Source organism: Pseudomassariella vexata (genome assembly GCF_002105095.1).
Source record: "Pseudomassariella vexata strain CBS 129021 chromosome Unknown BCR38scaffold_13, whole genome shotgun sequence".
Lineage (NCBI taxonomy): Eukaryota > Fungi > Ascomycota > Sordariomycetes > Amphisphaeriales > Pseudomassariaceae > Pseudomassariella > Pseudomassariella vexata.
This window is the reverse complement of record NW_024467968.1, coordinates 330,040-350,351: the sequence shown is the minus strand read 5'-3', so window position 1 is coordinate 350,351 and position 20,312 is coordinate 330,040. Positions and strand designations below refer to the sequence as shown.

The 20,312-nt window shown below is 49.2% G+C and overlaps 2 protein-coding genes across 2 annotated transcripts; both read left to right on the top strand.

Annotated features, from left to right (window-relative positions):
• The first annotated feature begins 10,151 nt into the window (after nucleotides 1-10,151).
• BCR38DRAFT_444835 (uncharacterized protein) lies at nucleotides 10,152-10,565 on the top strand. Its single transcript, XM_040860962.1, has one exon. The coding sequence runs from the start codon at nucleotides 10,175-10,177 to the stop codon at nucleotides 10,367-10,369; it is 195 nt and encodes a 64-aa protein (XP_040712111.1). The 5' UTR covers nucleotides 10,152-10,174; the 3' UTR covers nucleotides 10,370-10,565.
• A 6,880-nt stretch (nucleotides 10,566-17,445) lies between these two features.
• Nucleotides 17,446-18,348, top strand: BCR38DRAFT_398690 (uncharacterized protein). Its single transcript, XM_040857697.1, has 3 exons — nucleotides 17,446-17,685; nucleotides 17,737-17,897; nucleotides 17,959-18,348. The coding sequence occupies exons 1-3, from the start codon at nucleotides 17,587-17,589 to the stop codon at nucleotides 18,098-18,100; spliced, it is 402 nt and encodes a 133-aa protein (XP_040712110.1). The 5' UTR covers nucleotides 17,446-17,586; the 3' UTR covers nucleotides 18,101-18,348.
• The last annotated feature ends 1,964 nt before the right edge of the window (nucleotides 18,349-20,312 follow it).

The window sequence follows — 20,312 nt, the reverse complement described above, 5'->3', positions numbered from 1 at the left end:
TAACGTACCTTTTAGAACCCTTGCGTATCGACGCGACGGTAAAACCGCTCGAGCGATTACGCGATCGCTAACGCAAAAGTTGACTCCTTCCTAAGAAGAGGCAATTGTACGACATATAACCGACCTAGATTCGCGAGCATTTCCTCCCCGATTGAGTGGTGTTGAAGATATGGCCAACCGATTACTTCGAAGTCGCGACACGGGACGCGTCGGCGTCAACTGGGCCTCGAGCTTCGTAAGACGACAACCAGACCTCCGGGCGCGTTTAAATCGAAGGATCCACTATTAGAGAGTCCTCTGCGAAGACCCCGACGCGTATCGCGCGTGGTTTGACCTGGTACGGAATACAATTGCGAAATACGCGATCCAGGAGGAGGATATCTACAACTTCGACGAGACCGGTTTTGTGATGGACCAAATCTCGTCCGAAATGGTCGTGACGACTTCTGATCGGCGCGGAAGGCCTAGAGCAGCCCAGCAAGGAAATAGGGAATGGGTTACAGTTATTCAAGGCGTTGGGTCGTCCGGTTATGCCCTCCCTCCGTACATCATTTTCGCCGGCAAAACCCACCTCTCGTCATGGTACGAAAACAGCCCATTACCGCCTGATTGGGTTATCGCAGTTACTGAAAATGGCTGGAATACGAATGAGAGGCGAAGATTGGATAAAACACTTCGATAATCACACCAAGTCTCGTACGAAAGGTACTCATCGCCTATTGATCTTCGACGGTCACGAAAGCCATCACTCGACCGATTTCGAGGTATATTGCAAAGCTAACAATATCGTCACGCTTTGTATGCCTCCTCATTCGTCGCATAAGCTCCAGCCTCTTGATGTTGGTTGTTTTCGCGGGTTAAAAAGAGCGTACGGAAAAGAAATCGAAGATCTCATGCGAGCACATATAAGTCATATCTCGAAAGAAGACTTTTTACCGGCGTTTTTAAACGCGTACAACGCAACTTTCACGGTTTCAAATATGCAAGGGTGGTTTCTGAGGGGTAGGAATAGTTCCGTACGATGCAGATTATGTCATATCACAGCTCGATGTGAAATTACATACGCCAACACCTCCGGGTAGCTCGGCTGGTCTCCCCGTCCCTTGGGAATCAAAGACTCCGAAAAACCCAACCGAAGCCCAATCACAAAGCGATTATGTGAAAAATAGGATTGTACGACATCAAAATAGCTCACCAACGTCAATTTTTGCTGGAATAGATCAGATTGCGCGAGGTACAACGAAGGTTTTGCATCGGCTTGCCCTTTTAGAAGGCGAGGTCGAATGACTTCGAAAGGCAAATGAGACCTTAAGTCGACGTCGCCGTGCGAAGAAAAAACAGCTACAGAGTGGAGGGTCACTTCGTATACAAGCTGGACAGGACCTACAGTCTCAACGAGAGGTTGATGGGCAGTTACATGACGAATTTCGTCAAATTGGTGGTCGTACGAGGCGGCGAATTGCGCTACGGCGCTGTAGAATCTGCGGCGAGCCTCGACATAATGCGCGCACTTGTGGAAACGATGTAGAGACGTCTGAAGATAACGATTCTGAGTAGTTTCAATTGATGATAGGCGTTGTGGTTGAATTAACTTATACATTGTCGTATAAGGTCTGCCAAACTGTGCAATTGGACCGTGGACTACGTTACTATCAAAGCACCATAGACATAGACGCCTGCCAAAGACTACGAACCCGAGGTCACAAGAAGTCGACTACACAATGATTCAAAGCCTGTCACATTTTTACTGATCGCCACGACTCGAGAACAGAAATTCGCACTCGTCACTAGAGAAGTAATACAATATTATATTGCAATGTCGTCGAATGAAGCCATCTGCTCAAGTCGTACAGGTGTCACCGTGGTGGAGTACGGGAAGCCCTTGTGACAGAATACGCTCCTCGTGGTATCCATGCCATTACTAGTGTGCTTCCCCCGAGTCGCGCGATCGTCATCTGTCCAAGGCTGGCATTAACTTCTTTCCCCTTGATATCACCATTGAGCAGTCCGTCGTCGATCTGAAGGCGACGGTGCAGGAATTAACAGGCGGGTGTCTTGATGTTCTTGTCAACTGCGCGTGGGTGCAACCTGCAAGCCTCTGGCTCCAGGGCTCCGTTATATCCCACTTGCAGTTCACTGACTTGGTATATAATATAAATGGTATAGCTTACACTTAAATAGCTCCATTTTATCGAGTCTCGAGTGCCACGGCAATAAAGTTGCGAGATGCTTGCATATGGCTAATGCGGAATCATAACAGTAATTTCGAAGTTACAATGGTCATATCTGGAGAAGCGAGTAACGAAGTTTTGGAAGGCGACGCTGACAGAAAGCTTCAAAATCTTCACATTTACATGACAATTAATGGGCATCTACGGGGTTTTAAGCACTCCTGACACCTAGAAGTCCAAGACTATCTCAATGCACCCAGAGTGGTACCACCGTCAACAACGAGACCGCAGCCAGTGATGTAGCTAGACCTAGGACTGCACGGGAATATGACAGTATCGGCGCCTCGGTGATGAAAGTAGATACGGTATATGAATCGGAGCGCATAGATCAAAACATGAATTAGGTGTTGAGGTCTGACTCACCGTAAGCGATACTTGATCTGGCTTACATGGAACAATCAAGTACCATCCAGCAGCGGGAAATCGTGTTTGTGGGCACGTCATGTGTATTACATGAGTGATACGTGACCCCATGGGGTGTTACCCTATAGCTATATATAAGATAGATAAGAGCTATAAAAGAGCTCTGCCAGGCCAGAATAGCTGACCTGACATCCTTTCCCAATACAACAATCCACACCCCATATGCCATATGCACTCGCATCAATGAGACAGTATTGCTAAATTTGGACAGTGCAGGTTACCGTTTTGATGCCGCGACCTCTGTTCCTGCTATCTGCCTCGTACAGTTTCGAGACTTTCAAATATTTCTAGTACCGCATGAACTTATGATGTTGCATGTCGGATATCTGCTTGTCATCAGCCACTGTAGGAATTTTGTAGACGGTACATCATATTTCACCTGTTTCTGTGGGATTGAGCGCCATATGTGTGCCTGAGGTGGTGCCTAAGGCAGTGAAATCGCTTGTGTAGATAAAAAGGTCGGCACCTGCCTACCTACCTTAGATGTAACTTCTTACATGGCACTCCGAGCGGTCAATACACACATCACACTGCGCATCGAGCATCGTAACCAATACAGGATCTATACAGAGTCATCATCTGAGGGTTGAATCCCTCATGGTAGCATCTAATCGTTACTGAACGATCACTTGATTACTCTGTTGGATCCTACTTCGCAACATCAACCGCGCTCTTCACGCGCAGGTCACGGTCTGACAGCACGCAAGGCGTAGCTCAACAGACGGCAGTGTCGCTGGCATAAGAGGCGATTGATTTGGCACCAGGATTCCCACAGCATCACGAGACCTTCACGAGCAGGACACGGTCTGGCAGCACGCAAGGCGTAGCTCAGCAGACGGCAGTGTCGCTGGCGTGAGAGGCGACTGATCCGACATCAGGACAGTCAGGTAGACCACTCCACATCACCCATCGCAGAATCACATGCGCTCTTCACGCGCAGGTCACGGTCTGGCAGTACGTGAGGCGTAACTTAACAGACCACAGTGTCGCTGGCGTGAGAAGCGGTTGATCGGGCAACGGGATTGACAGAGCGGCCATACACCAATAGGACACCACAGCAACTGAAGCAGCTCCGAGGCTCACATGAACCCCACAGGCGCCTTCGAGGAGCCTGGATTGCTTAGCACCATACGAAGGTACAGCCTTCGGCCGCGCAACATGGCAGCGGCACCTTCCCCGCGGTCAACAGCGCCATCCACGGGCTCTGACTCGCAGGACCCCAAGGTATCTACCAAAACTGATCTTGACCAGATCATGGAACAAAAGGAAGCCAACATGAACCTGAGGGAAGCCGACATGAAGGCACTCCACCAAGCCGAAATAAAGCGGCTGGAAGATAAGATTGACATGCTCATCAGTGAGCAAAGAGACCCAAGCTTCAGAGGCAAGTCTTAGCCAAATTCACACAAATCGTACCATGATGCCGAATTTTCCAGCGCAAGGGGCCGGCCGGAGACGCCGCCACCACCGCCGCGGATGCCGCATCGGATGCCGCCTCAGGGTTTCGCATTTGAAATCGACTCAGACAGCGAAGACAACGCGTCCCTTACCAAGGACAAGAACAAGTACAAGGATGAGGACGAGTACGAGGAAAAGGACAAGGACAAGAAGAAGTCCACCCGCAGCCGTTACGACCCTAGTAACGATCCCTCCAGTTCATCGAGCTGTGGCTCAGATGATTCCGACAATTCAGACTCCGAATCGGACAGCGAGTCGGATCTATCTGGTGATAGGAACCGGCGTCGCAAGCATAAGAAGAAACATGGCAAGTTCAACCTTGAGTGGAAGTACTGGGACTGCAAACCAGACAAGTCGCAGTGGGTTCGAGGCCCCGACTCATACAAAGCATGGCGCAAAGTCATTGACTTATCGCTGCATTCCGTTGTGTGGAAACCAAAGAAGAAGCTGACAGCCTACGACGAGACGAGACTGGCTAAGGCGATCTTGATGACGTCGGACGGCTTAGCAAAAGGACTCATCGACAACCTCACGGAGGGGACCAAGATGTTGGAATCGCTTGAGGCCGATTTCGATCAATCTGCCAAACAAAGGCTGAGGGCACTTTGGAAGGATCTCAACGCACTACGATACGACGGCAATTGCCCTGTTACATTTAATACAAAGTTCCGCAAGGCCGTGTCTGAATGTCAAGATGCAGGACTCGAGATTAAGGGTGAGCAACAGATCACCATGTTCCTTACAGCTGCTGAAGACAAGGCTTCAGGCTGGACTCGACAGCAAGACCAGTTCCTTCGTCGCAACGACATGACACCGGCAGAACTCATGGAAGAATTCGCCAACGCGTTCCACCACAAACTAGAACGAAAGAACAACGGTAACCAGAACAACGGAAGGAGCAATAGAGGAAACAGCTCCAATAACGCTCAGGCGTCTGGCAGAGGAAAGAATAACAAGAACAGCAATAGCAAAAAGGGTCGACAGGCCAACAAGGATGACAAGTGTCACAACTGCGGCAAGAAAGGCCATTTCAAGCGAGACTGCCGATCTCCTCCCAAGGAAGGTGCCAACGCGCATGCCGCAAAAGGGCAAGAGCAGAAGACCGCGGCACCACCTGGACTCCAGGAAGCACTTGGCGACCAATTCTACGGAGCAAAGGCAGGGTTCGATTACCAAGACCTCATTGACGAGTACGAACAGGCCATCGCTCGGAACCAAGCCCAAGTCCTTATTGCACAAACCTACACGTCAGAGGCTAGACCAACCGATTCTGAGCTGTTGATATTCGACACCGCAGCAAATATTCACGCCACGAATGATGAAAATGACTTTGAACAGGGCACGGTGGTCGACTTGAAGAAGAATTAGTACCCTATCGTCACAGGCGGAGGCGTCGTACATGCCCAGAGGGCTGGCTCAGTCAAGTGGATCTTGAGGGGTCCAGAAGGTCAACGCAACTACTTGGTCGCCAACCGCACCGGCACAGTAATTACGACAATAGATGCCGAGAAAAGAGGCTGGTTCTTATGGCAATTCGGCAGGAGCGAACCCAAGAGAAAGCGAAAGAAACACACAGACTACTTAAGGGATCCAGGGTCAGAGGGCGCCCTAGGATTGTTCGGTTTCTCGACGGAAGAGATTGGCAATATGAAGCGAGTCATTCACGACACGATGGTCAGTACAGGGATCATGGAGATGACGGACGACCTGGCAGGGCAGTTAACCCTTTGGCATCGTCGCCTGGCCCATCCGAGCCCACAGAGACTGGCATCGACCGTAGAGCATTCAACTGGTATAGACATCGATGTCTCACTCATCGAGTCACTCCCTTGCGTGGCATGCGATCAAGCCAAGAGCACGAAGATTCCCTCTCATGACCCCCAGTACCAACCGCAGTACGTCGGAGAAGTCATTCACTGCGATCTGGGAGAACTAAAGCCCGAATCAGTCGAAGGCATGAGATACTTCGATCTCAAGACGGATGGCAAGAGCCGTCACCGCACATTCGACGCATATAAGCACAAGAGCGAAGTGGCTGGCGGATTCAAACGCTACGTAACTAGGGTACAGGCGGGTTTGATGACACAGAGTCCTCCCCGCCGATGCAAGGTAATCAAAATCGATGGATCCCAGGACTTCGATTTGGCAACACTCAACACCTTATGCGACGAAGAAGGCATCGATCTGCTGATATCAACCCCATACAATCAGTATCAAAATGGGACAGCAGAGCGTTGGATTGGAGTAATCCAAAACGCTGCCAGGGCCATCAGCATTCAGGGAAGAATCCCTAGTTGTTTCTGGAACGATGTGCTTAGTTGCACAACATACATTACGAATCGTACCGGCACATCAACCTTGGAGGGTGTGACGCCACACGAATGTTTTCACCAAGAACTGGCGCCAGAGGGCGCATGGGTACCAGATATGGCCAATCTACGAATCCCAGGATCGCTGGCACTGGTACACGTAGACGTCAAGCTGAGAACTACAGCAGAGAAGCTCGAACCCAGAGCGGTCAAGGCCATTTTTCTTGACTATGTCGGAGAACACAACTACCGGTTCTGGCTAATCGATGGAGGTAGATACTTAGATACACCGCATGCGATATTTCACGAAGACCTCGGCAACACCGCACGAGACGAGGCACCCGATACACGAGACATTGTTCGATCGCTTCCCCAACACATCCAGAAGCGACTCCGTCACCGAAAGACGACCCAGACGAAGGTCAAGTCCAAAGATCTCAACAAGGTTGACGAAAATGTCACAGACGACGAAGCAAACGCAGTAAAACCGCGCAGAGGGCGCCCCCGCAAGGCCAAACCGAACCTGCAAGCATACGTAGTAGAGCCCCCCCCCCCCCCCCCGATGATGATGAACTGATGAACCAACTGGCACGCTCAAAAGCCTACATCCAAGAGGGCGTGTCTGCCAGTGACGTTGAGCAGAAAGACGAGGATTTTGACGATTTCTATGGAGGCACTGGCGACTCACATCGTGAATCAGACCACAAGTACATCAAGTCTATGCTATTCGAATTGCTGCGACAAGAACGAGACGGAATTCTGTTCGAGCCGCTACTCAATGTAGCCACGATGTTGGGAGAGTCGGAAACCTACCGCCTGCTACAGGTAAAACACCCTACAGAGCCGACATTACGGGAGGCACTCAACGGTCCTAAGGGCAGCGAGTGGATGCAGTCTATTTTCGCCGAGATCAGGCAAGGCCTGGAAAGAGGCACATTCCGCTTCTGCGATAAGTCTGAAGCCATGCACGGCCATATCATTGACGCCAAGTGGGTACTGCGAGAGAAGTTTCTCTCTACAGGTGAATTGGACAAGCTGAAGTCGAGGATTTGCGCCAGAGGCTTTACCCAGCGGTACGGCATTGACTACAACGAGACAGCAGCGTCAACAGCCAGAGCAGCATCATGGAGGATCCTGATGGCCCTCTCGGCAGTGCTAGGCTGGCACATCTTACAGATCGATTTCGTAGCCGCGTACCTTAACGGCAAGCTTGATGAGAAGATCTTCATGAAGCAATTCCCAATGCTCAAGGAATACTTCGAAGCATACCCCGACGAAGTAGCAAAGTACGGCTACTCCCCAGAGAGCATTATCGAGTTAATGCTGCCGCTCTATGGCTTGAAGCAAGCCGGGGCAACGTGGCAACGTGAGGCCAAGAGAATCCTAAAGAAGCGTGGATTCGAGCCTTGTTATCGGACGATGCAGTATACATCAACGGGAAGACAAGGGACATCATTGCATCGCACGTAGACGATTTCTTGCTATTCGGACCAGATCTGGAACGCTTAAAGGCTTTGGCAGCGGACGTGTCGAAGGAAGTACCACTCAACGATTTGGGCCCCGCCGATTGGTTCCTAGGCATGCGCATCTTACGAACTGGCGAAACCGGCGATGTTAGACTTGACCAAGACCAATACATCGACAAGGCATTAGAAGCATTAGGATTCAACGAGCTCGGAGGAGTCGGAACGCCGTTCGAAGCCGGCATGGCCGCTAACTTGACGAAGAATACTGGAAAAGCCAGTACTGATGAGATACATCACTTCGCTACCGTAGTTGGCCAATTCAACTACTCCTCATGCCTCTCGAGACCCGACACGGCGCACTCAACCTCGACCTGGGCCAGGTACATGTCAAATTCATCTTCGACACAATCGATCGGACTAATGAGGGTACCACGCTACGTCGCGAAGAATCAACTAGCACTGAAGTACAAGAAAGAGCATAGAGCCACTCAATACAATGCACTGGGACTCTATGGAGCAGTAGACGCCAGCTTCGCATCCGATGCGGACGGAGGCAAATCTGTCACTGGCTACGTCTTCATGATAGCCGGCTGTCCAGTACTGTGGCACTCCAAGTTACAAAGTGTTGTCGCGAAGAGCTCCACAGAAAGCGAATACATCGCGTTCAGCGAAGCCGCCGGCGACGCCGCCTGGATCCGAAACTTCCTTACAGAACTGGGACACATGCCGGAAGGCCCTATCGTGATCCTCGAGGACAACTCTGGTGCGGTAAAGTGGTCAGAGGACCCCGCCATGAACAGACAGAAACGCCACATAAGAGTTGGTTACCATTACGGCCGTCAGGAGGTGGGATCCGGCAACGTCAAGCTGCGTTGGGTGCCGAGCGACCAGAATCCAGCCGACGTAGTCACCAAGCCTCTGGATAAAGCCAAGTTCGATCGATTCGTTGAACTGTTGGGGATGGAGCGATTGGAAAAAGGGACACCATGTATGTGACGAGGGCGGTGATTCACGGCAGAAACACACTGCGATTGGACGATGGAAAGGTCGTATTTACGAAAACTAGGCCCTAGAACCCATAGTGGCGAGAGGGCGTGTGGGATTGAGCGCCATATGTGTGCCTGAGGTGGTGCCTGAGGTGGTGCCTAAGGCAGTGAAATCGCTTGTGTAGATAAAAAGGCCGGCACCTGCCTACCTACCTTAGATGTAACTTCTTACATAGCACTCCAAGCAGTCAATACACACATCACACTGCGCATCGAGCATCGTAACCAATACAGGATCTGTACAGAGTCATCATCTGAGGGTTGAATCCCTCAGTTTCTTACTCAAGCCTCGAGACAACCCAACTACTTCAACCTGGTTGCCAAGGGTTGACGTCAACCAGCCAACCCAACCCATCAATTCTCCAGATTTTGGCTGCCAAGCTATATCAATTTAGACTTGGTGACTTGGTTTCCAAGTGTTTGCCAAGCTAAAGGTTCACTATTTTTAGTAATTTGCACGTTCTAGAGGCCCCTACTATTCCTGTAGGAACTTTCGCTGTCATCTCGGCGGTCCTCTGGCACCCAAGTTGCTTCCCTAATACTATGGAGTCCCAAACAACCACTACAGCGTTAACCCCGATAGTATCGTCACGCCAGTCTTCTTCTTCGGCTGCACCAGTGCCTTAGGACCCCAAAGAGTACCTATTTAGTTGCTTCCGCTGCTGGTTCTGCTCTGAACGCGCCAAGCCGGTCTCGGTTTCGATGGACGGCGTCGGCGCGGTCGCTGCTTCGACCGCACTGTTAACGTAGCTACCAAGGCACTATTATTCGGTAATCACGCGGATGCAATTGAAGAAGTCGAACACACCGGCGCCTACGAGATTACAGAAGTAGAATGGGCAGCATGGGCGAAGAGAGGGCCAGCTAGTCTGTATTGGGCATCTCTGCCGTAGCTCTCGAAACCGCTACACTGGCGGGAATTTCACGTAGCCACATATATGTTCTCGATGTCCCTGTGAAGGCTGCAAAGTGTATGCAGGCACCAAAAGACCTTGAAAAAGTGAACCAATTCATTAACAAGGGAGAAAGGTGGATCAACTGCCAGCTCTTCAGTGGTCAGAAGGCCAAGGGGCTTGTCATACAGCCTTTCCTGTGTTCCTCGAGCGGCACAATGGGATTCTCAGTAGGTAAAGTTATAGTTGCTTACAAATCTATTTGCAAGGTTGGTGTTAACAGCCGGGATTGAAAGATTTCCATATCACCAATCGTAATGCCATCGAAAATATCTTGCAGCTCAAGTCATGCATCTCTTCCAAGTTCTGTCCCATAATATTTGGATATCTCTCAATCACACTCTTACAGAAAAGGCCCTGGTCAACGACGAGCAGGCTTGCAAAAACTTCGATATAGAGGCAGACACGGACTACTGCTATGCCGAATTTCAACTCTATTACGATTACGAACATCACTTGAGCAATGGGGATTTCACTCTGTAATTGCATATCGAGACCCTTTCACGAAGAGGCAGGAACGCGGTTCCAATCGATTGGAGCATTAGATTACTGTTTCTGTCTGTTACGATTTCCATAACGTCACCCACAGGTCAATGCCCCACACGGGTCTTTGCCCAACTTTTCACGACCTCCCAACCTTTAATCTTAGATAGATCAACAACAACCCGTATTCATCCAAAAAATTAATCAGTATTCTTTTCATTATCTGTTTCTACATCTGCCTGACAAGTTCGCGCATTATGTCCAGTTCCTCTGCAAATGCCACAGCGCCTAGCACCCGTTGCCCTCCTCCTTGTAGGACGACTACTTTCACCCTCTTCCTCACTTTCCAAGCCCGTATCACCCCTAATAGCCCGTATAACTTGTGCATCTTCTATATTAAGTGGCCCACCATACTGGATTTGCTTGTTTTTGGTTCTGCGACGTTCGCTTAGCACATGGTTAGTCTCACGAAGCTCTTCGTTCTCGCGACGCAAGATAACATTCTCTTGCATCATTGCATGCGTAGCCTTTGCAATCGAGTCAATTGAATGAAGAATATGCGTCGGAGAGCTGTCTTGATGCCTCTGAACGCTATTCTTAATCAACGTTGACTGCGATTCGGCTTCAAGGGTGGTAGTAGGTGTCTTAGAAGTCCAAATAGGAGGTAGGAGTTCTGGGTCGGCAGAGGGTGTACGCGCGACTTCTGCGACATCCAGGGCAGATATAACCCTGTCGGGGTCAAAAGGGACAATTCCAGCTGCTTCGAAACCAGATCTGATGTTTTGTTCAGTAAAAGCAGCGCCAAACGCCTCCAAAAAACCGACAAGGAAATCCTCCTTCGCAACGTGGGTATGATGCCGTCGCATCAAACCCTCAACAAACACACCGTACGCCCGTTTCAAAACACTAAAAGGTACCAAGTCGAGAGGCTGGAGCTTATGGGACGAATGGGCAGGCATAGGAAAGGTAATGATGCCATGGTCCTTGCAGTATTGTTCGAAATCCATCGAGTGATGGCTTTCGTGACCATCAAGGATCAGGAGGCGTTTGACACCCTTCGTACGATCGCGTGTGTGCAGATCGAAGTGAGCTGCCCAGCTGAGACCAATATCATTTGTTGTCCATCCGTTGTGGGATAGATCAACGACCCAATTGCCCGGTAATGTGGTGTCGCGATACCACGAAGCGAGGTGAACTTTGGCCGCGAAGATGATGTACGGCGGCACCGCCCAGCCTTGGGAATTGGCCGCCTGAATGACAGTAACCCATTCCCTATTGCCTTGCTGGGCTTGCCTAGGCCTTCCACGTCTTTCGGTACTCGTAACGACCATGCCGGTTGAGGTTATGCCCATTAAAAAGCCCGTCTCGTCAAAGTTGTAGATATCCTCCGGCTGGATGCCGTGCTTCGCTATTGTGTCCGCAACACGCTTAAAATAACCGCGATACGCGACAGGATCTTCGCAGAATGCCCGCTGGTAACCTATTCGACGATTTAAACGCGTCCGGAGGTCTGGTTGTCGCCGTACGAAGCTCGAGGCCCAGTTCTTGCCGACGGGTGCGGTCGCGTCGGAGGATATTCGCCATTTCTTCAACGTATCGAAGCCGGGGAGGAAAAGTTCGCGAATCTAGCTCAATTACGCGTCGGGTAATCGTATTCTCTTCGGTTTCGGTCATTTTCCGTTTGGACATGTTAGTAATGTGTAATGGTTGTACGCCTTCGTAACGGCGCTTCAATGTCTTATGGTCGACTTTGAAGATTTTACCAAGCTTGTTCCAACTTAGGTGAGGATCGCGTCGTTTAGTTTGGATGACTAATTGAAGATTAGCCTCACTAGATTTGCGTGCCATGTTGTGGAAGGGAAGAATTGTATAAGTAAAGATGGAAAGTCAAGATTTCTTGAAAAGTTGGGCAAAGACCCGTGTGGGGCAATGACCTGTGGGTGACGTTAGTACTTTTGAGCATGATATACGGCAAATTCACAGCCAAATTTGTCCAAAGGGCTATATCTGGCTACCAGGCCATACGTGCAAGCATTTCGAGTTTGTCGTAACCCGCTTTAATTAACAATAACATTATGCCGTTGATGGTGATGTTACATTTACTTGGTATCAAATTAGAACTCTTCATTATTTTTCTGACGCAGTAAGTTGTAAGGAATACGAACGTTGCTTAGCACACAGAATCAAGTAGCTACTTACTGCATCCCCATAGCCGATGTAACACATCAGATATTACGCGGAATGCCGGCACGCGCGGAAAAAGTGCATAATCAGGTCCGTTGCCACGATATGCACCTCCAATCTCCTTCCCTTGCTGCATTATAGGCTGCAAGCCTGCATCAGCCTTCAACCTAGAGTTTCACAATACCGTAACCGGCCCTGCTTTGCTAAGACACTCTTGTGTAACACAATATTGATGCAGCCGCCGATTGAAACGTATGACTTACACTCATAACATAAGTCCCATGGCTCCTACATCTATTAGGACGTTTATATTGAGCATCCCGGCATCGCCCTATCAGGGATGAGAACAAATAACTACATCTCATGCGTCCGTATTCGGTGGAGGAATCAGCCGATCGCGCACCCAAAACTGACTGATTGTTTGTGAGTGAAAAACATACGTTGGGACTCTCTTGCTAGCCTCCACGACAACACTCGGAATCCGATTCTGAAGTTCATTGACTCTCACAAACCCATTCGAAATGCGGGCCTCCAGACTGTCCCCATTATGTGTCCGATTTTCGGAACCAATCCGCTACCGCCCTCTCGTCTTCATTGAAGCATGCAGGCATTCCAGCACCACAAGCGCGGCTCGTCTGACTAGACCATTTCGCTTCCCGATGGCCGTAAGCTGGGCTTCGCTGAGGCCGACTCACTCGCCGGCTCTCTCTCTTCTTCCGTAGCTTCCCCTCGTCGCATCTTGAAGCCCGAGGCTTCGAGAGCCTCGGCCGCCACCACAACATTCGCATTATTGTGATCAACTGCCCAAACTACGATCTCTCTGCTTTCAAGCCGAGGTGCCGCATTATTCACTAGCCCGCCAACGTCAAATTCCTGGCTCGGCATCTTGGCTTGCAGCGTTTTGCTGTCCTTGGCGGCTCGGGTGGAGGCCTGTACGCCTTGGCATGTGTCCACGCGGTGCCCTCCGACACGCTTTCGACAGTTGGCCTGATAACCAGCGCCGCACCGTAGAAGGCAGGTACACACGACGTGCTGCGATATACTCGGATCACGTCCCGGGCCGCGACACATTTCTGGCACCATGTCCTGCGGAATGGATCGTCCTCCGATGTGGGCAAGCGAATCCTCGACATCATGATATCAAAGACGGCCGCTATGGTCGACAAGGTCGACAACACGGAGAGCCAAGAGGCCATCGACGAACGGAGAAGTTGAGCGCTGCGTACCTGGCTTGAGCCCTTTGCCCAAGGATCGAAAGGGTTCGTGCAGAAAGCCTTCTGCTGATGCATCCCTATGTCCTAGGAAATGTTCTTCTACGAAAAGGAAGAAGGAGTACCTAGGAATAAAGCCATAGATTATACTACCGATATATTATAAGGAGAAGAGCCTCATTATAGCCATATATATACGCTATATTAGAGTAGGCTATAGCTACTCCGGGACTGTTTCGAGGACAACCTAAAGTATAAGCGAATTCGTAATCTAACGAGGATAGTAGTGTACGGCTATATATAGACTTAGCGGTTGAAATAGTACTATGATTATGGATTATTAGCTTACTTAGATTATAACGGTAAGGGTAATCATTAAAGAAGTATAGTACTACGAAGGTATATAATATGTGACGGTCAACCCTCGCAGACTCACTACAACCAGGTGACTTACAGCTGGAACACCTGCCGTGGCAGTGTGAGATGGGAAGCCAATCATAACCCTTGTAGGAGCCCCGCCAAGCGTGGATGACTTAGTCGTGTCAGATAGGGCACCTGGTTCCTAGGTTCAGAAATAATATGGCACTAGAGAAGACTATTGTCACTTGAAGTTCAGAAGGCGAAAGGAACCCCTCTTCTCAAAAGTAACACCAAAGTTACCGACATGTTCTAAAGCATCTATAAAAGGCAGAGCAACGGGAGTTCGCGAGAACAGAAGTGTCAGAGCCACAAGTGTCATCCGAGGCGGGCCGGCTTCCACCAGGAAGGAAGTCGTTTGTGGCGGCTAGAGAGCCGCTTGTGGCGAATGAGAGCTGTTGAAGCCGTTTGCAGCGGATAGGGAATCGCTTGGTTGCAGATAAAGAGCCGCTATCCAAGATGTTGGCCGAAGTCGAAGGAACACAGACATGCGGAAGCAAACATCCAGAATCCAACAGAGAACCTCGGCTGGCTATAAGTAAGGAGTCGAGACGGAGGAAGATAGAGAGGGGAGAGATGAATGAACTACTGTGGATACCCCTACCTGCCATCACCAAGTGACCACCAGTGAACACCAGGTGACCACCAGGGGGACACGCCTATTTCTCCCCTTCACTCTGTACTATCGCCTTCGGTCCAGGCCGTACCCTGACAAGAAGACAGACAGACAAGAACACACCTCATTTATATACAATCTTACGCACTGCTGACTACTCGATTGGACACACGTGATATTCGACACTTTACGATTATGAAAGGGATGACTGAGCCACTCGGCCAATAGAATAAAAGATCTTGAATGCCAGTGGATCACTGACACTTGGTCCAAATAATTACTGTATACAGCACTCCGTGGCTACGTTATCGCTATTGCTGTGACAAGAGTAAAGAACCTTTACTAGTCTAGCTACATAAATGTGAGGAAGAGTCGTCATGGCCGGTCGGTCCCAGCTGGCAAGCTGCGTCGGAGGGTTTCGCTCCCGATCCGGTAGAACTCCGGATGTACCCCAGCCAAAGAGGAGATTTTGGACCCTCTCACATAACTTGAATTCCTTAAGAATCAGAATTGCAATATACGCAGCCGTATTATTAGCATATCATCAGCGGCTCTTTGCACTATCTGACTGTCATTCTTGAGACGTGTAGTATCCCCGTTGGGCAATTACAGTGGGAATGAAGACGAGGTTGACGATAAAATTTCTATGTACTAACAATATCCACCAAAATACCCTCGACTCCACAAGCATGCTCCATGAATACCCGATCCATCAGCATACTACTTATTATGCTTACTAATTTGGCCACCAACCCACCAAGAGGTCATGGTTGGTTCATATTGAGTCGAGTCGAGGCTTGTCCGCAATGTTGGCCAAGAGCTCCTTTTGGTCCCCTTTTTAGAAATTCAACTTGACAACAAACTCGATGATAATGGTGCTCCTGACTAGCACCGCCAGCTCAGAGCCTATAGTCTCCTAGAAGCTGAAATCGGGCCTCCTCAAACCATCATGTACGCTTATGCAACTGGCAGTATCACTTACAGTCTTTGCAACGACATTGGCACAATCCCTCTTTCTTCCATCGATGACTCGAGTGTATTCGATATGACTAGATTATTTCCCAGGAGAGGGACTGCAATTACTGCCACTGGCTATTCATGGCATGGATCAAACTATTTAATTCTATTAAAGTGGTATAACTTACGAATATACCAGATTGCCGCATTCAGCAAAGAAAAGAGAGGAGATTTATGCATCTACATTCACGATCAACCCAGAAAACGAAGCGGCCACCTTCTTCTATGCAGATGTATATGTTTCAAATATTGGCCTACGTGAAAAGGGGAGGCTGGTATCACCCGGGTTCAGTATTAAGACACGTTGTTTCCGGACATGCCATTGGCCCTCAATACGTTGATGTGACAATGACGCCTGTGGTCACTCGCGGAGATAATCTCCATAGAGAGATTGAGACGCTATATCCTGGCTAACATTGAAATACATGTCATTCGTGCCACGAAACCATTTGAGATTTCATTTCTCACATGTTGCAGCCACAGTGCCTTACGCACTGGTGAACGCATCATCGGCCACCCATGATGGAAGCAAGAGTCACACATTCTACATCGGATCTGACGGGCGCTTGAGGTGGATTTCGGAGTCTGAGTATGGCTTGGCTCTTGAATACGTCAGCCTGAGACCGTGTGGCCCTTAGCCGACGATCCAAATGGATAATTCGGAATAACGTCCGAGTTTCTCAGTAGTCAACTTTGGATACCCTAGATGAGCGGTGGAAGTCTTGTCCAAGTTCACACCTGGGGCGATGGTACGTAGGATTTAGCAATCTGCCTTCCAAGTTCCACGACAACAGTTCAGCTACAACTTTGTGTTCATCCAAATCTGGTCGTGCGTGGTCTGGGATATCCACATGAGCCAAAGCTGAGGTCGTTTTCGGCGCTTCACTAGGTGCTCTAGCGGTGCTCGGCGTTGCCGTGTAAGCGAGCTACTCGACGTCATCAGCACCCATCAGTGGCCGAAAACTCAGACTGACGCAGTGGCGGAGGTAGAAACAAAGGACAGTAAACCAACGAACTGGGAAATCCTGAGTTTGCGAGGGGGTAAGCAGGCGAGCACACGAACAGATGTATGTAATGTGGTGACATCAAACAGAAGGCGAGGATAGTGTCAAACGGAGTGGCAAAAGCCCATTTCCAAGGTCAATGCAGTGCTTGTGCTATTTCAGATGCTGCGTGCTGACGAGTTTGCTACCAACTAACGGACCGGCCGTCTCGATCGTTGCCCATTGGTGCAAGTCTAATTGTATTCTAGTCTCGTTAGACTCCCCACTACACAGCCCAACCGAATTGCTATAAGTAGATCACAGTTTTCGAGTTCATTTCTGTGCATGCACTCGTAAATGTGGCTTCACAGCGCACAGCCGACACTGCCCACGTTGTGCAACCTATCGTATCCTAAAGAAGAGGCTCCGCGTGCGACGATATGCATGGATTCCCGTAAAGTCGCGCAGCAAGCCGGTCTAGAGTCAGACTATGTTCAATCGCCTCATTGCCGACTGAGTGTCCAGTTGTGAACTTCGCTTCACCTTCGATCGCCGGAGCACTCAGCAAGTTCATGACGTGGTGCGTCCGGGGTCGAACATCATATGAGCATGCTGGGGGACTGGCTAAAAGGTTTACAAGGAGGAGCATAAATGGGCCCGCTTTCCCAGATGCGAAAACATATGATATTCCATCACCAAAACTCCACCACTAAAACGTTCGACATATCTATCAGCACACATTTCTAACATAGATCCACCCCACATCATCTACATTGAATAACAGACAAGATGCAGTGGCTCTACATCATTGCCGTTGCCCTAGTCCCTTCCTTCGCTTTTGCAGCTCCTGCTTTTGAAGAGGACTTACACGTGAGGGACGCTGGCAATGTGAGTCTTCTCCGCTTTATGTATTAAATAGGTAGCCTAACAAGCTTCTAGATCCACATCTGCACAGACATAAATTTTCAGGGAACATGCCTGGATATTTTCGGAGGACTCGGCAGCAATTGGACTGCCAATTGTCAAGAACTTCCAGACGCGTTTATTCATTCAATCGGTTCTGCTGTGCCAGACCATGGCGCCCTCTGCCGACTGTACGAGTAAGATCTCTCATTCATCTCTCTTTGCATTGAGTGGGATAGGTGCTGATAGCAGATTTAGCTCTGCCCATAGTGGCTGTACAGGTTCTGGGTTATCCATATTAGAGTATCCGGGAGACTCGGATCTGTTCACGTCGGCTGCTGGGATTGATGCTGGGCACTCCGCCGAGTATATTTCATGCGTTACTTGTACCGATTGTTGACAAAGCAACACGGTTCTCGGTGGGATTGGAATAGGTAGAAGGATGTAAACAAAGAACAAGGCAGATCACCACATCTACTTATAATAAGTGTCACCCTGTATAAACTGAGGCAATGAAGGAATTAGCAGAGGTAATGAATCGAATGTAGATGTTGGGTTAATCGCAATAGAGAGTATAGTATGCCCGAAAATCGACGCGGGGTGTAGATTACGTTAGCATCTTGGAACATAATCAAAAGAGTTAACCGCATTAACCACCCTTTTTCCATACACCCCTATTTTGCAGGGTTGAACTGAATTAACCTAAATACTTTGTCCTTAATGATTATATATGGAATATACTTAATTTAAGCGTTCAAAGACTTAGATATATTCTTTCGAGCCCTCTTTTTAGGAGAGATCCTTCCTTCGAGAAAAGTATTAATTTCTAACTACTTATCCGGTAAAATAGGCCGTATTCGCTTATTTCGCTTATCCTAGGCTGTTCGGATCGCTAATAAGTTAACGAATACTTTATTCCGGTCTGGCTCGACGGGATAGCGTATATCTAGAGCGTGTTTATCGAGTTCTTTGTATATTTACTCGTTTTCAATACGTAATTTAGTATTCTCGGTGACCTAGAGTATAAGGGCCTTGCCCGCCTTTGTAACGAGGATACCACACGTCTCACAATATAATAGTCAGGTAGTGCAAAGGGTAGCTAGAAGTAGGCCAGTGTATGGGTGCGTATATTGTAAGACTGATTCTTGAAGAATCTAAACTAGGTGCGAGCGTCTCGAGTTCTCCTCTTAAGCTGGGTGGTTCCGGGGTTGTACCGGATCGGGGCGAATCCCTCCCGACTCAGCTTGTCAGCTGAGACCGGCCCGCCACAACGGCTCTTTCCTTACATTGGAGCTTATGCGACGAATGAGCAGGCATACAGAGTGTGATAATAGAGTTCTCTTTACAGTAGAGCTCGAAAGCGGTCGAGTGGTGGCTCTCGTGGCCGTCGAGAATTAAGAGGCGATAAACACCTTTCGTACGAAGCTTTGTATGTTGATCGAAGTGTCGAATCCAGTCCTCGCCTCTTTCATTTGTAGTGTAACGGGGTAAGGCCGGACATCAGGGAAATAGGTTACGGGGCTAGAGGAAAGTTTATTTTCTCTTCTTTAAGAGGCACAGAGGCAGAGTAGGACACGAGTCCCTCATGTTCGCGCATCATCATCCTCATCTTCATATCATCATCTCCTTCTTATCTATATCTTCACCTTCGCTTTTCAGTCAGGTATTTAGTTATTTTAGTTATTCAGATTATCTTTACGTTCGAGATCCTATTATCATGATACGAGTCTCAGAGGCACATCCGACCAACTCGCGCACCAGATGTCAGAGAACAGAATGCCATAGGCACCGGTGGGACACCGGTGGGGCTCCGGTGTAGGAATGTGCGAGTCATGACGATATGGAAGTCTTGGTTTGCGGAACAATCGGGGAAACTAGTGCTCCGCGGCTCCGACGTCGGGTTCTAGCTATCTATGTAAGGGGCGGAGGCCCGGGAAGAAGATAGAGGGAGAGTAGAGATCAATGCATCACCGTGGGCACCCCTACCTGAGACCGCCAGTGACCACCCGGTATTACGTAGGAGGGACGCCCGTTACTCCCCATCACTCTGTACTATCGCCTTCGGCCTAGCCGTACCCTGACACCAGACGTGTAAGAGCTTCACTCTTATAACCAGTACCACGATCTTCGTCTGATAAGACCAACAGATGGGATCTGTTGGTACTGGAGCCGTCTGTTCAGTGTGTTAGGTGGTAGGTATATCCTACTGACCGCCTGACCCCGTTTCAGTAGTCCAGCCATTTTTCGTAACCGCGATAACCCAATCCTTTGGTAGTAGGTGTAACGAAACCTCTAATAGTCTAGCTGCGTAAACCACTAAAGAGTCTGTAAGGGTTTGTGCTAGTAAGTAAGTCCTGCTGCCGAGTCCTTTAGCAATAATATCGGGGTCTGACGTATGGAGTATAGGGCTCTGGGTAACTGAAGTATTCAAGTAGGGTAACTGGGCATAGAGTCGTCGAGGCAGTTTGCCTCACCAATGGGTTAGATTGATGCTTAGATTGATCACTGAAGTAGAGACTGTCTATCTGTGAAATGCCTGGGAGTCCTATCCATTATATACCCATCTCTCCTTCACTGATCCCCACTTGGATATGTTCTCTGCCAACATATCC

Bases quoted from the DNA above. Each gene is read 5' to 3' on its own strand.
- BCR38DRAFT_398690 (XM_040857697.1), top strand. From the start codon at position 17,587: ATGCAGTGGCTCTACATCATTGCCGTTGCCCTAGTCCCTTCCTTCGCT. The intron at 17,686-17,736 runs GTGAGTCTTCTC...ACAAGCTTCTAG, and splicing joins ACGTGAGGGACGCTGGCAAT to ATCCACATCTGCACAGACAT. The intron at 17,898-17,958 runs GTAAGATCTCTC...TAGCAGATTTAG, and splicing joins GCCCTCTGCCGACTGTACGA to CTCTGCCCATAGTGGCTGTA.
- BCR38DRAFT_444835 (XM_040860962.1), top strand. From the start codon at position 10,175: ATGCATCTCTTCCAAGTTCTGTCCCATAATATTTGGATATCTCTCAAT.